The sequence below is a fragment of the Camellia sinensis genome, chromosome 6 (assembly GCF_055761805.1).
Source record: "Camellia sinensis isolate YWXY chromosome 6, ASM5576180v1, whole genome shotgun sequence".
Classification (NCBI taxonomy): domain Eukaryota; kingdom Viridiplantae; phylum Streptophyta; class Magnoliopsida; order Ericales; family Theaceae; genus Camellia; species Camellia sinensis.
In genome coordinates this window covers 121,815,098-121,838,464 of record NC_138966.1, presented here as the reverse complement: position 1 = coordinate 121,838,464, position 23,367 = coordinate 121,815,098, and the positions used below count along the sequence as shown (strand labels likewise).

The 23,367-nt window shown below is 36.2% G+C and overlaps 2 protein-coding genes across 2 annotated transcripts; both read left to right on the top strand.

Annotated features, from left to right (window-relative positions):
• On the top strand, positions 1-19,095 carry USP (UDP-sugar pyrophosphorylase). Its single transcript, XM_028208040.2, has 17 exons — positions 1-465; positions 556-660; positions 7,772-7,888; positions 8,447-8,587; positions 8,769-8,868; positions 10,135-10,262; positions 10,386-10,457; positions 10,582-10,646; positions 10,999-11,059; positions 11,146-11,263; positions 13,628-13,752; positions 14,707-14,783; positions 15,543-15,648; positions 15,748-15,807; positions 16,691-16,771; positions 17,944-18,183; positions 18,642-19,095. The coding sequence occupies exons 1-17, from the start codon at positions 349-351 to the stop codon at positions 18,807-18,809; spliced, it is 1,881 nt and encodes a 626-aa protein (XP_028063841.2). The 5' UTR covers positions 1-348; the 3' UTR covers positions 18,810-19,095.
• A 2,052-nt stretch (positions 19,096-21,147) lies between these two features.
• On the top strand, positions 21,148-22,064 carry LOC114267051 (Calcium-binding EF-hand family protein). The gene has a single exon (XM_028208039.2). It carries the CDS (start codon positions 21,335-21,337, stop codon positions 21,818-21,820), a length of 486 nt encoding a protein of 161 aa, XP_028063840.2. The 5' UTR covers positions 21,148-21,334; the 3' UTR covers positions 21,821-22,064.
• Positions 22,065-23,367: the final 1,303 nt, after the last annotated feature.

Sequence of the window (23,367 nt, the reverse complement as noted above, 5' to 3'; positions counted from 1 at the left end):
GTCGCATCAGCTATAGTCCGTGCCGAATATGCCTCTCCTCACCACCTTACTACTCCCACTTGCTATCACCGGTAAAAGAGTCCCTCGCACGGCCAACTTTCAAAAGTCCTTTTACCGGTTCCTCCCGGTCATCCCCCCACAGATCTCTTCGTACCCGACTCTCTAACATAACAAAACAACAACGCATGTTTCGCTCTCTCTCTCTCTCTCTCTCTCCTCTCCCCCGCACTTAGCTCAAACTAACGCCAACTCTATTCACTCTTGGACTCTTGTTCTTCGTTTTCATCAGCTCCGATCTTGTTTGGTTCACCAGAAAGCCTCTGCGACCCGTTAGATTCGCTTACCGGAATGGCTTCAACGGTTGGATCAGCCGCCGAGAGCCTCTCCAAGCTCCACATCAATGGCGATTGGGCCTCCTCTTCTCCCAATCTCCTCAACAATCTCTCCCTTCTCTCTCCTCACCAGGTTCATATATTCATATTCATATATGTATATGCATGTATGTATAATCTGTTTGTGTTTGGATAGGGTTAATTTAGAGTGGTTTATTGGCAGATTGAGATGGCGAAGATGTTGTTGGAGATGGGTCAGAGTCATCTGTTCGAGCATTGGCCCGAGCCTGGCATCGAAGATGATGAGAAGCGAGCTTTCTTCGATCAGGTTTGTGGTTATTTGTTTATCTGAGTTGGCCAATTGGTTCTGTGCTGTGTTTGAAGAAGGAGATTTTGTGGTTCATTTATTCCAACAATACCAATGTTGCTCTCTCTTCGTCTGCGCGCACACGAACACAATTGAGTTGGTTGGGATCATAATGAAAAAAAAGAAAGAAAAAGAGATGCCAGTAATTGAGATCATAATTTGCCCAGTATTCCAAAAGATTCGGTAAATTTGGGATTTTAATGTTGGAATTAAATTGATATTTGGCCAAAAGTACGGAAAAGACTGGATCCAAATCTCTCTCCGACTCTCTCTCACTATCTCTCTTTCTCTATATGTATGGTTTGATTAAAACTAGTTTTTGTATTTGGAAGGATTATTAGAGGAAAAAAGAAGACGATTTTTTTGGTATTTAAATTTAATTTGGCTGAAAATTTGGAATTTTTTATGTTAGTAGTTAAAGTTCAAAATTTAATGAGAAACCAGAAGAGAATTGTCTAGATTTGACTCCATAATTTAAAATTTGATAAATTACACTGAGCTCCCTTGAGGTTTGGAAAAATTACAATTAGCCCAATAGTTTAATATAATTACGCGGACTTCTCAGAAAGTTGAACTTCTTATAACAAATTGGTTCATGCTGTTAAAGACCCATTATTATTTTCTGATGTCCTAAAAAATATTTAATTAAATGACCATTTTACCATTTATTTTACAAAGTTCGTTTATTTATCAATTTTTTTTTTTTTTTGGATCAACAGGATGGGTAACGCTGAGTAGGGTAGTGTTGTGTGGCGGCGGAGGGTGAAGTAGGGGTGGGTGTGTTATGGTGTAGCCGGAGGGAGATGAGAGGAATACAGAGAATAGAGGAAGAAGAGAGGGAAAAAAAGAAAAAGAAAAGATTTACACTTAAATAAGTGATTTGACCCAAATATATATGAAAAAATGTTAGGAATCTCAAATGTTTTACCAAATATTTCACATGGGGTCTTTAGCATTACTCATATATATGGGTTAAAAATAGTTTGACATCATCCATTATGTTAGTATATTATTGTATATTCATATTGTATATTAGTAGTGTTAGTCATCATTGTAGTCTATTATTATGTTTATGCTTTCATAATTGTTGTTCCCTCTCTCTCTTTATGCTTTCGGTGCAACGGCACCCAATGTCCCTCTTCCTCTCTATAAAAGAGAGGTGTAAATCTCCTTGTAATTATACAGATATACAACAACTGAACAATTCAGTATTTCTCTCTCTCTATTCTCTATCACTCTCTCAAATTATTGTTTCATGGTATCAGAGCCCAGTGTTGCATTTCTGGCAATTTTCGATTTTGGTGTTTAGTCCCGTACACAGTGGCATACATCAAACCGCTCGGAATTTCCTCACGATTCCAACGGCACCAAGCCCGTCCTCAGAACACGCTCCACGCGCCCTCACGCGCCACCTTTGTCTTCGGCGCGTCACCACCTCCGTCACCACTCTCACACGCGCCCGCACGCGCCATCTGTTGCATCTTGCTTCCGCCACGCGCCTCCACGCGCCCACACAACCGCGGCTGACGTCAGCCCTACCACTCCCGTACGCCGCGCCTGCTACTGTGCGCCTTTCGTGCGCCGCTTCACTAAAGTGCACCCGCGTGCGCCAAAACGGCTACCGTGCGCCGCGCCTGCGCCTGTCCGCTATCGTGCGCTGCCGCTTCCTGCTAACGTGCTCCTTCTTGCAGCCTGCTAACGTGCGCCGCTGACATCATTGCTGACATCATCTCTGTCCAGCATACCTTTCCTGGCTATTTTCGACCTTCCGGACTCACTGGTACACTCTGTTTTACCTAATTTTGCTCCTACAGGTCTATTCCTCTTGCTTTAAATCCTACTCAACTCGTATTATGGATCGTCCTGATGCCTCCCATCCTATTTCCGTTATTTTGAATGGTTCCAACTATGTTCTGTGGGCCCAAGCCATGTCTTCCTTCCTCAAAGGCAAGAAGCTCTGGCGAATTGTCACCGGGGATGTGACTAAACCGGTTAAAGACAGTGTCACTACTGAAACTACTGCTCATACTGCTACATATGAAGACCAACTTGAGGAATGGGACAGTAAAAATTACCAAATCATTACCTGGTTTCGTAATACATCTATTACCTCTATCAGTCTTCAGTTTGGTCGCTTTCAGCTTGACTCTGTAAATACTCCTGCAAAGGACATATGGAATTTTTTGAAAGAACGATACCAGACTACTGGTCTTGCCCATCAATATCAACTTCAGAACCAACTTCATCGCATGCGCCAAGAATCCACTCAGTCCATTAATGACTTCCTTTCTCAAATGTACTCTGTTTGGGATCAGCTTGCTCTTTCGGAACCAACTTGGCATAACCACGAAGATGCTGTTTTATTTACTATCTATCGCAACCAGCAAAGATTGGTGCACTTTCTCATGGCTCTTACTTCCTCCTTTGAGCCCGTACGTGCCTCTCTGCTTCATCGCCATCCATTGCCCACTCTTGAACAAGCAATTTCTGAGTTGCTCTCAGAGGAGACTCGTCTTGGTACACTTCAAACTCATCATGTGGACTCTGTTCTTGCCACTCCTCCGTCCCGGCCATCATTTACCCAGCGGCCCACTGCTTGCCTCTATTGTCAGAATCGGGGCCTTTCTTCAACCCATCTCCTGGTCAACTGCCCCGTCAGATCCTGCCGCTACTGCAACAAACTTGGTCCTGGTCATCTACAACAGGATTGTTATCGCAATCCTTCCCGATCATCCTCCAACAGCCACTCCTCTCGCGGTGGCTCTTCCCGGGGAAACTTTCATCGTTCCGGGAATCAGTCTCATCACACTGCTGCTGCTGCTTCCGGGAATCAGTCTCATCACACTGATGCTTCTGCCTCTGCGGAGTTCTCTGAGTCACCTGCTCCGTCTACATCTCGCTTTTCTCCGACAGATGTAGAGGCCATGCTCAAACAACTTCTCTCCTCATCTGGTACACCTCCTCCTACTGCTTTGTCTGTAATCCCAGGTAACTCTTCTTGGTATTTTGACTCTGCCTGTTGTAATCATATGACCTCCAGTTCTACTATCTTTTCTTCCTCCTCCTCATCTCCTCCTTTTCCCTCCATTCATACTGCTGATGGTTCCCTCATGTCTGTCCGTCATGTTGGTACTGTTTCCACCTCTTCTTTATCTCTACCTCAAGTTTATCATATCCCTGCTCTCACTTTAAATCTTATTTCCATTGGTCAATTATGTGAACTTGGTCTAACTGTCACATTTTCTGCTACTGATTGTTTGGTACAGGACCCTCAGACGGGGCAGACTATTGGGATCGGCCGTAAGCATGGACGTCTCTATGAACTCATTCACCTTCATGTTCCTACCTCTCCTCAGATCGCTGCTCCTACCTCTACTTCCTCATTATCTCCCTTTCATCTTTGGCATTGTCGCTTAGGGCATATTTCTGTTAATCGCTTAAAGTCTTTGGTTTCTAGTGGACAGTTGGGTCATGTAATTCCCGATCATTTCGATTGTATACCCTGTCAACTTGCTAAACAACCTGCTTTATCATTTAATAAAAGTACTTCTGTTTCCCTTGCACCTTTTGATCTTATACATTCGGATATTTGGGGACCCTCCCCTACTCCTACTATGGGGGGATCTCGTTATTTTGTTGTCTTTATTGATGATTTTTCCCGATTTACTTGGCTTTTTCTCATGAAACATCGGTCTGAACTTAAACACATTTATTATCGCTTTGCCCAAATGGTCCACACCCAATTCTCTAAGGTCATCAAAATTTTTCGCTCTGACAATGCCATGGAATATCGGGATTCAGATTTCCTTTCCTTTCTTCAGCATCATGGTACACTGCCTCATCGTTCTTGTGCTGGCACGTCCCAGCAAAATGGCCGCGCTGAACGGAAACATAGGCATATCCTTGACACTACTCGTGCTCTCCTTCTGTCTTCTTCCTGTCCTGAAAACTTTTGGGGGGAAGCTGCCCTCACTGCTGTTTACACTATCAACTGTGCTCCTACCCCTGTCATCCTTAATCAAACTCCCTTTGAACGTCTGCATGGCACTCCTCCTCCTTACGCCAATCTCCGGGTTTTTGGCTCTGCCTGCTTTGTTCTTCTTCAATCTCATGAACACACCAAACTTGAACCTCGTTCTCGTCTTTGTTGCTTTCTTGGATATGGAATTGAACATAAAGGCTTTCGCTGTTGGGATCCTATCTCTAAACGTCTTCGTATCTCTCGCCATGTCGTTTTCTGGGAACACCAAATGTTTTCCTCGCTCTCCTCATTTCACCTACCCACACTTTCCACTTCTGTACTGTTTACTAATCCTTCCATCGATCTTTTCTCTGCTGATTTTGATACAGGGTCTTCATTCATCGAGACGCCCTTGCTCACTCCTGATTCTGTCCAGCCTGCTCCCTCTGAAGGTCTACCTCTTATTGCCACACCTCCTTCTCCACCGGTTCTTCCTCCCACCGATCCTCCTACGGGTCGACCACGCCGGGTAACTCAACCTCCTCTCCATCTTCGTGATTATATTGTTGGATCTGCTGCCTTCTCTACTTATGAACCTACCTCCTATCGTGAGGCTTGTACTAATCCTCTTTGGCAGCAAGCTATGACTGATGAACTCCAGGCCTTGGACAAAGCTCATACTTGGGATCTTGTTGATCTTCCTCCTGGCAAGACTGCAATTGGCTGCAAATGGGTTTACAAAATCAAAACACATTCTGATGGCTCTATTGAACGCTACAAAGCTCGTCTTGTTGCCAAGGGTTTCAACCAGGAATATGGTATTGATTATGAGGAGACATTCTCTCCTGTTGCTCGACTTACCTCTGTTCGCAGTTTACTTGCCGTTGCTGCTGCTCGCCACTGGGGGCTCTTTCAGATGGATGTCAAAAATGCTTTCCTCAATGGTCATCTTCTTGAGGAGGTCTACATGCAACCTCCACCTGGGTCCACTTTTCAACCTCATCAGGTCTGCAAACTACAGCGTGCTCTCTATGGCCTCAAGCAGGCGCCTCGTGCTTGGTTTGCTACGTTCAGTTCTACCATTCATGACTTCGGGTTCACCTCTAGCTCCTATGACTCAGCTCTTTTTATACGATCTACTTCTCATGGTACCACTCTTCTTCTTCTATATGTGGATGATATGATTATCACTGGTAATGATGAAGCTGGTATTCTCCACCTCAAACAGTTTCTCCACCGACAGTTTGAAATGAAGGACCTTGGTACTCTTAACTACTTCTTAGGCCTTGAAGTCTCTCATGACTCTACTGGTTCCTATTTGTCCCAGGCCAAATATACATCCGATCTTCTGGCTCGTGCTGGTCTTACTGATTGCAAAACTACCTCTACTCCAGTTGATCCTCAGATTCGTCTCACTCCTCTCGATGGGACTCTTCTCTCTGATGCTACTCTTTATCGCCAGCTCGTCGGCAGTCTTGTCTACCTCACAGTCACTCGTCCTGACATTGCCTATGCTGTTCACATTGTCAGTCAGTACATGTCGGCCCCCCGCACTCCCCACTATACTGCTCTACTCCGCATCCTTCGCTACCTCAAAGGCACTCTGTTCCATGGCCTTCACTTCTCTGTTTCCTCCTCTCTTGAACTGCGTGCCTTTTCCGATGCTGATTGGGCTGGGGATCCTACGGATCGACGCTCTACCACAGGTTTCTGCTTCTTCTTAGGGGATTCTCTTCTTGCTTGGCGTAGCAAAAAACAATCCCTCACTGCCCGCTCTAGTACCGAAGCTGAATACCGAGCTCTTGCTGATACTACTCAGGAACTTCTCTGGCTTCGCTGGCTCCTTACTGATATGGGTGTTTCTTCCTCTGGTCCTACCCCTCTCTATTGTGACAATCAGAGTGCCATTCAGATTGCTCACAATGATGTTTTTCATGATCGCACCAAACATATTGAGATTGATTGTCACTTCATTCGCCAGCATGTTACCTGTGGTACTGTTCATCTTCTTCCTATTGCTTCAGTCGATCAACCCGCTGATATCTTCACTAAAGCTCATCCTCCTGGCCGCTTTCATGATCTTGTTTCCAAACTCAACTTGGTTGATGCTTTCCCTCCTTGAGTTTGCGGGGGGATGTTAGTATATTATTGTATATTCATATTGTATATTAGTAGTGTTAGTCATCATTGTAGTCTATTATTATGTTTATGCTTTCATAATTGTTGTTCCCTCTCTCTCTTTATGCTTTCGGTGCAACGGCACCCAATGTCCCTCTTCCTCTCTATAAAAGAGAGGTGTAAATCTCCTTGTAATTATACAGATATACAACAACTGAACAATTCAGTATTTCTCTCTCTCTATTCTCTATCACTCTCTCAAATTATTGTTTCACATTAGTTCCGTTAAGACCTTTGTTACTGGATAGGAGTTCTGTGTACTTACGCCAAAATTATGATGTTAGTTGTGGTTTTTTCAAATCTCAAGGGAGGTCAGTGTAATTTACTTGTTAGTTCTGTTAAGGCCTCAAGTACTGGACAGGTGGTATGTGTAATTATGCTAAAATTGTGGAGCTAGCTGTAATTTTTTTCAAATCTCAAGGGAAGTCAATGTAATTTACCTAAGTAATTTGACACAAATATCTAAGGGTAAAAAAGTAAATTGGCATTTTTGGTTAGTTCCATGAAGACCTCTGTTATTAGAGTGGAGGTATTTGTAATTATTCGAAGACTATGGGGCTAATTGTAATTTTATCAAATCTCAGGGGAGGTCAATGTAATTTACCCTTTAAAATTTTAGATGATGCAATACTTAAATTTTCTTGCAAAAGCAACTGCACATATACCACATTAAATAATGACAATGTTGTACTTGTACATGTCACACAATAAGTGATTTTATTATTACTACTGCAAATTGACTTTTGGATTTTGGATTTTGTTTTTTGATTTCTGTCTTCATGGGATTTTGTTGCCAGCTCTCTGAAATCCATTTGCCTTCTGATACCTCATTGTTGGATTCATGTTAGAAGTATTTGTACTGTAATTGCATCTCTTCTTCTAATTCAAATGTATTATTCTTAGAAGCTTAATGACTACAGCTATATCTTTCAGGTGGCTAAACTTGATGCAAGCTATCCAGGGGGGTTGGTTTCCTATATCAAAACTGCTAGAAAACTCTTAGCAGATTCAAAAGCTGGGAGGAATCCATTTGACGGCTTTACACCTTCTGTAAGCAACATACTCTTTATGTTTTGTAACCTATGAATCTTGCACACAATTGTTTTTCATGTTCAATTGAGCTAAAATTAACTTTGCTTTAGCATGACGTGCTTGGTAAAGTTGGTGTTGTCTGAAATTTATCTCAAATTACGTGCTCCATTCAGTAAGAATGAGAAAAAAGCTGTGTACTGTTAGGACTTGTCTAAACATCATTGATAAAATCATATGATTGTAAAAATGCAGTCTTTTCTTTTGGCTTCTGAATTTCTTGAATTAAACAGATGCAGCAAATCATATGATATTGGCTGCCCGTATATTGTATCTCTGGTCTGAACAATTTTTTGGGATGGCGAAAAAAAAAAGTCATGTTATATTTTATACTAACTTTTCCGTATGAGCTTATTTCTGGTTAGTTCAACTGTCCAAACAGTGGACATTTGTTAGCTTTTCTGTTTGGGATGTCATACGTATTCAATATATCCATACTGCATGTAGTGAATTTCTAGAGAACATCTACCGAACCTTCTTGCTTGTGGACTTGAGCACAATGACTTTTTTTTCTTCCAGGTCCCATCAGGAGAGTCTCTGACTTTTGGGAACGATAACTTTGTTCAATTTGAGGAGACTGGTATCCGGGAAATGAAGAATGCTGCATTTGTTCTTGTTGCAGGGGGACTTGGTGAACGTCTTGGATACAATGGAATTAAGGTAAATAATTGATGTACATTCTTGGGATTTTATTCTTAGCTGGAACAAATTGTTGGTTGTTGCATCCATTTATTAATTTATGTTCTAGGATTAATATGTATTTCTATATGATACTAAAAAGGGACATGTAAAATAAATATTTTTCAATTCACATTTAACGATTTTTCCTTACCTCTTGCAGGTGGCTCTTCCTCAAGAGTCTTCCTCTGAAACATGTTTCTTACAGCATTTCATTGAGTCCATTCTAGCTTCACAAGAAGCTAGCTGTAAACTAGTGGAAGGTTTGCTTTTTTACCTATGGCCTATTACTATGTAATATGAAAAGGCAAGCTGTCTATTTTTATGAAGCGCAAGATGTGACTCTACCTGATTTTTTGTGTGTACTATGCTTTTCTGCATTCCTTTATTTGCAATTCGAAACATCTCCTTAATCTTTTAATATTCCATATACTACCACAGAAAATAAAAATAAAAAATAAATAGAAAAATGTTTATACATACAAACAAGTCTTAGCTATCATCATGTAGATATTTATGTTAATGTCAAGTTGTTGGATGTGGATTGAGGACACACTTGTAATGTGAGTTCTGTCAGAGAATAGCTCCATTGAAAATGACAGAACCATTTTGTAGCCCTGTGAAACACAAGGACCATCCATGCTAGACACTTGCAGAAAATGTTTGTATGAGTCACACTGTTACTATTTTTCTTTTAATTACTGCTTTGGATTTTTTTTTTTTTTGGATATCAGGTTGGCTTTTAGAGGAGAATCATAAAGAAGAGCTCCAAGCCTTATAGATATATTTGTTTTCTTTTTCCTTTATTTTTTAGTACATTTAAGAACTTCAGATAATACACGCACACAGTAAGCTACCATGGCTGAACTGCTTACCTCTTTCACTGAGGTTCTTTGTTTTGCCTTTGCATGCCATTGGACCAAATGGGTCTTGGTATGATGCTACCTCTTTGACTAACAGAGCACAGATAGTAAGAACATGAGACAATAGTTGTCCTTTTTCTTTGATGGTCCAAATTGTGCAATATTCCAGCCTGCTAACTGATCTCAGAATAAGAAGCTTGTTGCATGTAATAGGAGGTTCAATTGGTGTGAATCTGTTACTGAAGGAACGTGGTACCTGTTTAGTTTTCTAAATTAAAAAAAAAAAAATGTAAATGATAGAAGATGAATTAATCTTGTGACGCCCGATTCTTCTGATGCACCATATATGTATATATATTTTATATAGACCTCAGGTGTAGTCAGATGACAGATATGAAATGTCTTAGGCGATTGTCAGCAGATGAGATTGTTCTTTTATCTTTTCTTCTCAGACATACATGCACTGATAAGCTAACATTTGATATTACATATTTAAGGTATGCAACGATTAGGACAGACTTTTAAATTTTGGTGTTGATAAACTTCTTTCCTTAGGAAGAAACTAGAGAGGGCCTTTTACTTTCCCTTTTCTATGATGTTCGCTGAGAATATATGTGTGCATTAAACAAATGTAATAGCTCCAATGCTGTTGCTTTGAACTTGTAGGTGGATGCCAAAGACAGATTCCTTTTGTTATAATGACATCTGATGACACACATGCACGTACTTTAGAGCTGTTGGAATCAAATGATTATTTTGGAATGACTCCTACACAAGTAAAACTTCTAAAGCAGGTAACTAACTGATCATCAATACAATTTATTTGGTGAAGTTGCCAATTTTTGTAGGTGGAATCATAAGATATGTCGTCTTTTTTTTTTTTTAATAAGATATGTTGACTTTACTTACAATTTCAGGAAAAAGTTGCTTGCTTAGCTGATAATGATGGGAGACTTGCTGTGGACCCAAAAAATAAATATATAATTCAGGTAATTTTATATGTTTATGCAACATATGTAATTTTTTGAGTAGATATTACATGCAAATAAACGTGCTTACATTTTTCAGCAATGTCATGTGTATTTTTATTTCGCATATGTTCTGTGATTGTAGACGAAACCTCATGGCCATGGTGATGTTCATTCACTTCTTTATTCTAGCGGTCTTCTAAACATATGGTACGTTATTTTGTCCATATAGGTGAGTTTTGTTTTTAGTTTATCTAGGTCACCTTTTGTTTTTACACTGATTTTGGTGTCCTGACTTAGCACTGCAAGATCTTAAAAATAAATTATTATGCATGTACTCAAGGGTAATCCCCCAACCATGGGATGGGTGTGACCCTTCAAAGTTATTTAGCTAGGGTGCAGAAAGATACCCCATTCATCTTAAATAAGAAGGCTTCTTACATACTTGAAGCATAGCCGTTTCCTTTAAGTATAGAATGATGGAGGATACTATTAAATTTCATAATTGGCCAGTTTTCTTGTCTGTAATTTCATGCTTTTCACTATGTCCATGGTTTATCAGGCGTGATGCTGGCATGAGATGGGTTCTGTTTTTCCAAGATACAAATGGACTTCTCTTCAAGGTTCAGTTGATTTTTTTTGTGGCTTCATTGCTTAGTTTGGCTATAAAGCGGACACATTTATCTCGTTTCCTTTTCTGTATGTTTAGGCAATTCCAGCATCACTGGGTGTAAGTGCCACCAAACAATACCATGTTAATTCCCTTGCTGTGCCTCGCAAAGCTAAAGAAGCTATTGGAGGAATTGCCAAACTCACTCACGCAGATGGTAATATTATCAATAATAATGTTTCTATATTTGTGATTTGCATCTGTTTAGTTGCGGTGAACTTTGAGCTTTGTCATTAAGTGAATTTTTTTTTCCATTGAACTTTGACTTCATATTCTGTTCAATTCTATTGGGCTAACACTCCTCTGGATCTAGAACATGACTTGCTAAAAATACTCTGCCTTTTCTTCTTATTTAAAAGGAAAATAGTAGAACAATAATTCCTAAAAGAGTTAATTTATCCAATGCTTCCACAGTCTCCATCAGATAACTAGTGCATGTCCCTTAAATACTCATGCTAACTGAAAATAATTGCAAGCAGTGGTGGAATCAGAAAATTTGTCTAGAAGGGGCAAAAGTAGCTTGAAACAAGAGTGTCCCAAAGATGTACCACCCCTTGTCGCACTTGATCATGGTTCATGATAGCAAAAAAAGGCAACATTTTGAACACATCCCTGGTAGCACTACAATAGGCACAATGCACATGATGACTACACCTATAGCAATCCAGTTGTAATCAAAACCATTCACTAAAGCACACTATTCATAGTTGACAAGACAGCTTGAAATTAAAATACAACCCCACCCATGAATTAATGGTTGAAGCTAAGCATGTAAATTTTACTAGATATATCTCAAAGTACCTTAAAACATAAAAAGAAGCCAAATATACTCTGTTTTCGAGTATAATAAATTGATTTTTCTTATCACCAAACCCCAACAACGTCAATCAATTTCAAAGAACCTGAACCGCACCATAAGAATGAGAGAATAGGGGGAAATTGTTTCAACATGATCTACTTGAGAAAAATAGCCTTTTCCATGGTCTACTTCGAATCTTGTTTCAACGTTTTAGGCAGTTAATTGCGATTACTAATATGCATCAAATTGTAAGAATTATTGTGGTTACTGAAGTGGGAATGTTGTTTGTGATTTGACATGTATTTTTCAAATCTCATGTTCTGTTTTTATATCACTATGTTCTTGATTTAAGATCTATTGGTCAAAATTCTTGCTCAGCCTACTTGTTCAATGGATTTGTGTCAGTGTTTCAAACATCGGGCACAACCGTATATTGAAGGCTCCCAACGTCCATTTGGGCCACTATAGTGGTGGGATTGAATTTCATTTAACAGCTACCATTGTTACGTAAGCCCATAATGGGCCCTTATGGTTGTTACGTAATGATTCGCTTCCTTGTTCAATTTCTAATTTTTTTATTTATTTAGTCAACGTTGAGGATTGAACATAATTTTTTTATTTAGCTTTAAATTGTAAGTTTTATGTTATGTTACTTACGTAACTTGAAGATGCGCATCATACGATTTTAGTTTGTTTAATATAACAAATGGCTGGTTTTAATTTTAATAAATTATTTTATTTATTTTACATGTGTAACCTGCAAGTTTGAAGCACAACACATTCGATAACTATTGATAACAAAATAAATAATAGTAAAGTGTTGCATTATGGATTTATTACACATGACATGAAATCATTAACTATTGACATATTTAAAACTCTCTTTATATTGACTTAAAAATAGTTTAAAATTTAGTGCATATATTTGATCATGTTTAAAAAATATACAAAAACCCACCAAAAACCATTTTAAATCCCAATAAATGTGATTTTGAAATAAAAACATGTCAAATGTGTATGGGTAAGTTTTTGCAGAGTTGTGTGAAAAAATAAAAAATAATAAATTACGGCTCCAGTTGCCACAATTGCGTCAATGCTGCTGTTACTGTTATAGGAACCCAAAACTATCATTTGAAACCTTGATTTATGTTAGAGTTTCTAGAAAACTTCAATTATTACCATAAATTAACATATGACAACATAGTTTGTACAAAGAAGAAAAGAAAAAAGATTGTGCCTTGTGGTGATATATGATCAAACTTTTTCTAGCAATAATATCATTGTATAAAGGAAAAAGAGTGAGATTTCACCAATTAAAAAAGAGAAATCTTTTGTTTAGGATTTGCAGATTCTTCTGCCCTTGATATTTCGAGCATAGGGTTTAGATTATTTATATACATCAGGTTCTCTATCAAATTCTTTCTTCTGCCTTCCACAAGTTATAAGGTCTAGAGCCTGAGACTTAAAAAGCATGTGTCGTTGCCTGTGAAGATATGGTAGTGTACGCATAAGCTTCGTCATAAATCCTGATGCAACAATTTTGTTCTGTCTGTTTGTTTTTTTTCCTAGTATCTCCTTCTGATGATTTGTGTAGTTGCTTTTTAATTGTTTACATCCCAAACAGTACGCATGCAAGAACAATATTGACTTTTATGGTTCATGTGGGAACTGAGTTCATATTTGATATTATATTTACTAGTAAGGGAAAAAATTAACTTTCAGGTAGGACGATGGTGATTAATGTGGAATACAATCAGCTTGATCCTTTGCTTAGAGCAACTGTAAATCCTGATGGTGATGTCAACTGTGAGACAGGCTATTCTCCTTTTCCTGGAAACATAAACCAAGTATGATTTGTGTATTCCTTTTCTTTCTTAATGTGCATTTCTAAAAGCAGATTTGTTCCCCTGTTTATCTTATTGCATAACAGATCATTATTCTTTTTTTGGCTGGGGGGTGGTTATATCCATTATTTAGATGCTTCTTTTTTAAAAGCTGTTTTCCTTTGGAATGAATGTCTTCAATTTGGAGTATTTAATATTGTTTATTCTAACTTGGTTGAATTGGGAAAAAGCCACTAGCTAAGTACCCCTTGGTCGAACCCTGAAGCACAACGGTTGTGAAACTTTTTGTTCTTGAATTTTTTTTTTTGGCGACCACCCCGAGTTGTTGGGATCTTTGAGAAGTTGACTTTTAGTTGTAATTTTCTAATAGTAGTGGTTACAGTTTTCTGGAAGGTGAATTTGTTGTGCCCTATTTTAGTTATCAGAACCTTAGAAAAAATGGTGCACCCCATTTTAAATTATATACTGTTTGTCCTGTTCTTACTGGAAGGTTTTAATTAATGAGTCAAAGTGGTGTACAAGAGAGTTCATGAACAAACAGCGGTGTGATGTTTCAGTTTCAGAAGAGAAACATATGGACACCGCACTCAATAGGTTCTCTATATCTACCATATTTTTTCCCCCTTTAAAAACTGTCCATTGACTACAATGAATCTGTAAATCAAATGGTCTGGAATCATCAGATTATCTGTGACTTTTGTGTTCGACTTATGAACTCTATATCTATGCAACGTTGTTTGTGAAGAATTGGTTGCATGGTGCTTATAAATTTAGAAAATGGATAATCAAGTAATTTTCTTCATGACTGTTGTATTAGTATCGTTATCACTTAAAATAAGTTTTTTCCAATCAGCTTTGGATTTATTTGTGTCAATAAACTATTATTTCTATTTTCTTTAATCCTAGGAAAATATTCTATTGGTTAGGCTTGACTCTTATAGTCATATTTTCTTGCAGTTGATTCTTGAACTTGGCCCCTACATTGAAGAGCTAACAAAGACTGGTGGTGCTATAGAGGAGTTTGTTAACCCTAAGTAAGTTATCTTTTTATTTCTTGCTACCCTTTGACAGTACTTTAATAAAGTTTATGTTCCATGGTGTTTTCCACTATTTCCTTGCATTTGTCACTTTGTTTTAAACTAAGTTTATTTCCTTTTATTACCTTTATATTACTAATAGAAGTTTATGTTCATTGCACTGTATTATGATGTTGTGTAGCAGAGAAGCAGAGGTGATATGACTGGTGCTGAATTATTAAATTATTGCTTTCAATTATGTGAAGGCAACTGATGCATACATCACATAATGACTTAACTGTGTTGGTTACATATATTATACTCACATCGTAACTATGGTTTGATTACAAATATTATAAATTACATTTTGCAGAAAGTTTTAGTCCTCATGATATTGTAAACTTTCCAAAGTAAAACCCCTTGAGAGTTGAAATCCATGAACACTGTCATTGCCATTTTTAATTTGGCCATTTTCTGTGAAGAGGTACCGGGTGGGGTAAAGGATGGAACATCAAATGAGTGGAGGTATATATCCAAAAAGAAGGGTAAGGGAATACTGTAGTGCTTGAACTAAGTAGTTTGACTTCACAATCCAAGTATTTTGCTGTACTTGATTCAAGTACCATGAAGGAGGGGGTCATAAAGAGTATTGGTCAAAGCTTTGTTCTAGATTTTTTCAATTTGTCTATGTGATCCTTGCATCGTAATTGGTCAAAGCTTTGTTCTAGATTTTTTCTTTTCTTAGTAACTTATCTGTGTTCTCCCTTTTTTTGATAGATACACAGATGCTACCAAATCATCATTTAAGTCGTCCACACGATTAGAGTGTATGATGCAGGACTATCCTAAAACATTGCCTCCAACGGCTAGGGTTGGATTTACGGTAGGTAACATGTTGCTATGTCTATTGTATATATTTAAATTTTGATTTTGTAATTGGTTAACATAATTACTTCTGTCAATTTGTATTATTTTTTCTTAGGTGATGGATATTTGGCTCGCTTATGCACCTGTGAAGAACAACCCTGAGGATGCTGCTAAGGTAGTTGTCCATTAAAATTAGGCTAAGTAGCAATATATTTCTGCCTGTTTTTTTCATTAATTAAAAAAGATTTATAATAAATTGCTTCAGAGAGTCCGCACAGTGTGGTTTAACAAGTCTCTAGATATGCACTCAGGCATATATAATAGTTCTTTATCATATGGCCGCTACACGGTCTTGGGTAGAGCTCACCCCAAAAGCTGGCTTCACAATGGCATGCAAGAAAGATTGAGCCCAAATGTAAATGTTCTGCCCTAAATATCAAGATGGTAAAATTTGAGGATCAGGTCACATTCATACAGTTTATTTTAGAGAGTAGTACATTTTTCATAAGCAAAAAATTTATAGTCTTGACTATCTTGGTGCAGAATTTTCTTTTGATGGGCTTTCATGGAGAGTCTAAAGTGGGCCCCATCTTGGGTTGTGCCCACCCAACTTATAGTGGGTTCCTGGTTATGATATTAAGATCTCATCCTTGAGGTTCTGATAAATAAGAAGATAATGGGATTGATTAAATTTGATATATTTGTATTATGTCAACCAGACTGCCATTTTTCTATTCACTTTCCAAGTTTCCAATGTTTGATATAAATGACAAGTACATATGTTCACTTGATAGTTCACCACATCATGCTTACTAGAGGTCCGATAAAATCAGTTGTAAAACTATATTTATCAAGAAAAGAAAAAAAGAAAAAAAGATCAGTTGTAAAACTAGTGGGTTGTTGTTGTCTCAACTGGTGTGCCTTAGGTGTATTCTTTTGGGTTTGGAGTGCAATTACTAATGAAATTTAATTCTGGATTGTTAACTTGGAGGTCAGTTTGATGTTTTTGAATTCAGAAAATATTTGTATATTAATAATCTGTTTGCACTCAACTGAAGGTACCAAAGGGAAATCCATATCATAGTGCTACCTCTGGGGAAATGGCTATATATCGGGCGAACAGCCTCATACTTAAGAAGGTATGTAGTTCCCTCTTCTGACATATTTTAAAGAAAGAACATTAAATCTTATGATGCTCGATGTAGTTTCAATGGTATTTGTTCGTTGCATATTGCTTTAATGGTTGGAGGAAAGAAGTTTTCCACAAAGTCCTAACTTGGCTTTCTTCGTCAAGAATCCATTCTGGTGGAACCTGAGGAGAGCCATGAATTCATGATACTGTTGCATAGAATAGATGCTATATTTAATGGACATTTTGGATTTGATTACATTAATTAGGAGAACTCTACTGCTATCAGGGTGGCAGGTTGGCCCAAGGAAAGGAAAAAAAAGAAAAGAAACTAGCAAAGAACAAAGTCCTTGGCTTTGCCTCAACCTCAACCTATATCCTTAACTTTTATCCTGCTATTAAGTTCATGGATTCCAGATTGATCAATATTTTAAGAGTGCTATAGAAGAAATACACCAAGATAAGAAGTATATTGCATTTCTTTTCTCTTATTTTCTTTGGGTTGGTTCAGAAGAATGTTGACCTCACAGTTGGAATACTTCATTACTTTACCAATAGGCAAAGAGTAAGTTGAACCTTGAACTTTTTGGCATGGGACGTTATTGGAATAGAAATGCATGACAGAAAGGAAGTAAAATCTTGAAATAGGAGATGTGGTAAACCTTAGACCACCATATACAAATTTGAGTACTGAAATAAGCGAGTTTGGGCACTATCCTGGCTGTGCAAAATGGTAAATGACAGAGCCAAATGTATGTGGTATGAATGAAAACATGTATAAATATTCATCAATCATGCATACATGTATCCTCTTATATATATATATTTATGTATCACATATATGCATCTAAAAATACATATACATGTGCATATTTGCATTTATGTATGTATCATTTGCGTGGGGCAGCTGGCAACTTTGCCAATTGGAGAAACAAGGTAATCTAGAGTTCAGAAGCCAGGGGATACACTGTTTGGATGTGCTTTAAATTGAAGAATTAATGCAATTATTGGTTCATCATTGCCTTACAATTCTTAATTATATGAATGCAATATATGAGATTAGTTTTCCTTCTTTTTGTTTTTTCCCTTGTCAGATTTAGAGTGCATAGAAAATTTAAATTTATGGCTTAATACTTGAGAAAATCTAAATATATGAATGCGTTACTCCCTGTTTGTTATTAGGCTGGTGTTAAGGTTGAAGATCCAGTCCTTCAGGTGTTCAATGGACAAGAGGTGGAAGTATGGTCACGTGTCACTTGGAAGCCCAAATGGGGACTTACTTTCACAGACGTTAAAAACAAAGTTAGTGGAAGCTGTTCCATTTCTCAGAAATCTACCTTGGTCATTAATGGCCGTAACATCTTTCTCGAGGATCTCTCCTTGGATGGGGCTCTTGTCATCAACTCCATTGAAGAGGCAGAGGTATGATATGACTAAGTGATATATACACATTGACAGTCATAGACATTGGTTAATTTGAGCAGTTCTCTGATCTTTCATAAAACATACACACTTTTTTAATCACGTACATGGAAATCAATGATTGTAATTAAGTATTTAAGGCGGTTCATACTTTTCAGTGTTGTGACATTCCTTGGATTGTTTTGCAAATTGGAATGACAAGACATGCTATTAATGTCGTTCTTCCTTACCCCAAATCATTTTCATTTACTCTTTTTGGAAAGGAAATAGTAGTTCAAAGTTTGCCATATCTTCTAGTTAACGGTTCATTTCACTCTATCTTCTTTGTTAGTATGAAGCGTCATATAATTGCTGCATTTCAAAATGATCCATTTGATAGCATATTTTTCTTGGCACATATCTTCTAGTGATGATTTTTGCAAAGAGAGAAACAGTAAGACAATGTCACTTGTTAACAGGTAAAAGTGGGAGGTTCAGTGCAAAACAAAGGTTGGATCCTTGAAAATGTTGATTACAAAGATACATCACTACCGGAGGAAGTGAGGACCCGGGGTTTCAGAATAAACAGGGTTGAGCAGTTGGAAAAGACTTACAATGAGCCCAGAAAGTTTTGCTTGAAGCCTTGAAAGGTGATTCTACCAAAGAGATGACACTATTCATTCTTCTATTTTAATTCAAAAACTATTATTTGATGCTTAATAAGTTGTCTTCATGTTCTGTAGCAGTCACATTCTGTTATGTGTAATTCTTGTAGCAGCCCAAAATAAATCTTCCATTCTCTTTTTTGTAACTTTATTAGGAGTAGTTCTGTGTGTTGGGCTGCTAGGTTTGAAAGTTATTAGGTTATTATTTCATTTTCTTCTTCTTTTTTCTTGCCTCAGTTTTGCATAAATGAACTCTAATTTGGGGGAACTCTCTCTCTCTCTCTCTCTCTCTCATTAGTTTGGTTGTTGTAAAGATTTCATTATTGGGAATCTCATGCCATGATCAGTCCCATGTCTTCATGTAAAACTTCAACCTCAAATTGAAAAAAGAAAGGGTTATTATATACGTGTTGTTGGGAATGATTTAAGTAATTTGTTATTTTAACCCAAAAAAAACTTGACCTCAAATGCGTGCACGAAGCATTATTTGATGTCATACGCGTAAAAACAAAAATTGATTTGTATTCTTTATTTTATTTTTTATTTCAACAAAAATTGGCTTTAAGTATAATATTATCATTAGAATTCTCTAGATTTGGCGAACCAACCACATACCAGACTTTAAAATTTTAAATTAACATTAATTACATCTATAATCTTTAATTGGGTCACTTGGAGGGGACGGTGGGATTGATCTTCCCATTAAAGATTATAGATGTAATTTATGTTAATTTAAAATTTTAGAGTTTGGTATGTGGTTGATTCTTCGATTAGCCGGCATTAAGTTAGATATTAAGTTATCAAAAAAAACAAAGCCTTTATCATTTGAATTTTTTTATTTTAATTTGATTGTGATTCTAATGACATCAGTTTTACTTTTGCTTTTTTTTTTTCTTCTTCCTAACACATTATATCAGTTTAGTATAATTGATAATGTCTTTTTAGAAATTAAACTAAAATCAAAGGGCAAAATAGTTTATTCAATCTTCTCATACTGATCGGAGAGTTGATGTCTAATTTGAAATTGTTCATTTCCTTTTGAGTGAGATTTTGTCTTTGATTTGTTTTCATTTTTTAACGAATTTTATTAATTGGATTAAATTGGCATAATGTAAAATGTTAAAAAGGAGAAATTGCTCTAAAAATTAATGTATTTTACTAGTGTCCGATTGTGGATCAATAATAAAAATAAAAAATAAAAGTTGGTGAACTTAACTCATTTCTCCAAAAAAAAAAAAAAACTCATTTAATATAATTATTATTATATAAATATCAACATCACTAAATCTTATAATAATAGAAACCTTTAATACATATACTATTCGTCCATTTCTATTTTTCATGTATTCTTTTTAGTCTGATTTCTTTTCCTTAGTTTAACCAAAATCTCGTGTTAAACATATCAAAACCTGTTTGCTAAGTGACTTTTTGGTTAACGTAGGTAAAAAGGCATCATTTTTTTTTATGTTTTTTTTAAAAGTAAAAAAATTCAATCCTGTTAGCAAAATCTTACATTTTACATATCAATCAATTTTTTTTTTCTCACAACTATTTATTCAATTTAAAAACAACAATGCTAAGATTACAAAAAAAATTCAGCCTAGAACTGCTAAAAAAAAATTACTGTATAATTGAGATTGATTTTACATATAGACCCCATTAAACCACATGATCATTATCTGGGTAAAAAGCTGGACAAAAATTCTGAATTCTTATCCTTTTCTGAATTGATAAACCATTTGCAAACACAATTAACTTTTTTTACCTTATGAATTGTGAATTGTGTCTTTTAAATGAAGTGTTGGATGATAACTTAATGAAAAAATAATAATATTATGAATTCAAATTATCATTTTATAATTTAAATTTATTTTATATATGAATTTCGCATTACAAAAATTAATTTTCGTGACACGATCTTCCACCCAAAAAAATTTGAATAATTTAAGTTATGTTTCGTTTTGACTTTTTAATTAAAAAGGCACAAAAAAATAAAATTGACTACATAAGTTAATAAGATAAAATGTCACATTCAAACTAAAATCATTACACATTTTCTCTCATAAAAGTTAAAAAATTCAAAAATAAAAATTAAACAAGATTAAAATAATCAAAAAATTAAAAAATCAGATTATTTTAGCTCTTTCCGAACGAAGACTCTGGATTCCAAACTCCAAACTTGTTCATGGAAAAAATACTATGGAGATGTGGTACCATATGTGAATTAATCAACAAGGTTGCGTGGAGTTATGGGCACCTCGCTAACTCTTTCTTACCCCGTGCGTGGAAGTCAGATTTGACTTGTATCGAAGAAATATCGAGAGACCTCTCTTCGCTGAAGCTTCTTTCAATTTTATCTCCATTATTCTCAATCACCAAAAAAACCCATTGATCATTTACCGTACAATTCCAGTACGATTTATAAGACTTTTCTCTCTACCCATCTCTCTCTTTCTCTATATATATTCTTCCACCACCTTGTTCTATCTAGAATTTGCAATTCCACCATGTCTCCTCCTCTCAACACCGATGACTTGCACCGGATTTTTGAGAAGCTAGACCGGAATGGCGATGGCCTTGTGAGCCTCGATGAGCTTCAATGGCTTCTTGAGAGAATTGGGGTTCATACCGGCCTAGATGAGCTCTGGTCATTAGTTGGCAAAACAAGCCTCGACTGCATTGACTTCTTCTTCTTTTACGATTCTATCATTAAGCAAAACTTAAAAGAAGATGATGAAGAACAAAGCGAAGATCGTGAAGGGGATAATGATGACTTGGAGAGCGATCTTGCCAAGGCTTTTAAGGTTTATGATTTGAATGGTGATGGTTATATTTCATGTGAGGAGCTTCAGAGCGTGTTGTCAAGATTAGGGTTATGGAATGCACATTGTGGTAAGGATTGTAGGAGAATGATTAATGTGTATGATACGAATTCAGATGGGTTGCTTGATTTTGAAGAATTCAAGAACATGATGTTGGTTTCCAATCCTTGAAAATAAAAAACAAAAAATTAAAAATGCAAATTTTTGGACACAGAAAATGAAGTGTTTGCCCAAATTCATCTGTATGTGGCCCAAATTCACTTTCTGCCTCCGAAATTCGTAAAAAAATTATGTTGTAATAGTATTGATGGTGTGTAGAATTTGAATTCAATTTAATCAGTCACAAGGGTTGTCTTGGATTGTTATTGTTGTAATCTCTGTTATTGTAAAATAGTATTGTATTGTTTTTATTGTAGATTTGTACTTTTTAGCAACACCCACAATGCTAAGAATATTCCGTAATGCTATATTTTCATAGAAAAAAGTTATGGATCATGAATTTTTTTTCATAAAAATGATCATAAAAGATTTATGATCCTTGCATTACCTTAATTAGTGTGGTACTTTATTCCATGTATAATCCAAGAGTCACAAAATTTTCATGATTATTTTCATGAAAGATTTTTCATGATACCTAACATTACTGTTTTCTAGCTGTTTTCATAGAGAAAAGTTAGGGATCATGAAAATTTGTTCATGAAAATGATCATGAAAGATTTATGATTCTTGGATTACCTTGATTAGTGTGTGGTGCTTTATTCCAAGTGTAATCCAAGGGTCACAAAATTTTCATGATTATTTTCATGAAAGGTTTTTCATGATACCTAACATTGGTGATTTTCATAATGAGAAATTCTATGTATATACCTTCTAAGTGTATGTACATATCACTATACCATATAAAAGTTTTAGAGATTAAATGTTTTGATCTTCAAAAGTGAAAATTTTGTTATAAAAGATATTTAGAGATCAATTTTTATCGTCACGAGAATAGTCGTTAAAAGATCGTCCTGAAAAGTCAAAAATAAAACTTTTGGTGACAAAATTTTGAAAATGTCATTAATAAATAGACTTTTAGGGACAAAATAATTTGGTTTCAAAATAGTTTATTTTTTGAGACAAAATTTGATCCCAAAAATAATAATTTATTATTAATGTCTAATTTTTGTTGCTAAAAATATAATAACGACACTTTTCGTAACAAAATATTTGGTCCCTAAAATAATTTTGTCCCTAAATTTTGATCTCTAATCTTAATTTTTTTTGTAGTGTGTGCATCAATTGATGTAATTTTATCATAAAATTTCATAATATCAATTACAAAATACGTAATATCGTCACAAATTGACCTAAAAAAAAATATTGTAACCATGTTATATAACTTTGGTTACATGGACCACAAAATTTTGAACATTTTGTTACTCTAATTTGTGGTTGATGTATAATTTCAAAGTTAAGACTCATTTTGATGTGATAATTTATTAAGGAAAAACTACATTGACAGTCCTTATATTTTACTGCTTATGTACATTTTAGTCCCTGCAATTACAATTAACTCAGGTGTCATTTGGGAAGAAAAATAAAAGCTATGTTTTGCAACTTCCCAAAAAAGCGGGCATCAAAACTATTTGGGAAGGTAGCTAAAAGCTGCCTGTGAAATTACAGTTATACCCTTCATGTTTACATTTGTGGGCTAGGACAAAATTCTTTGGATGGAG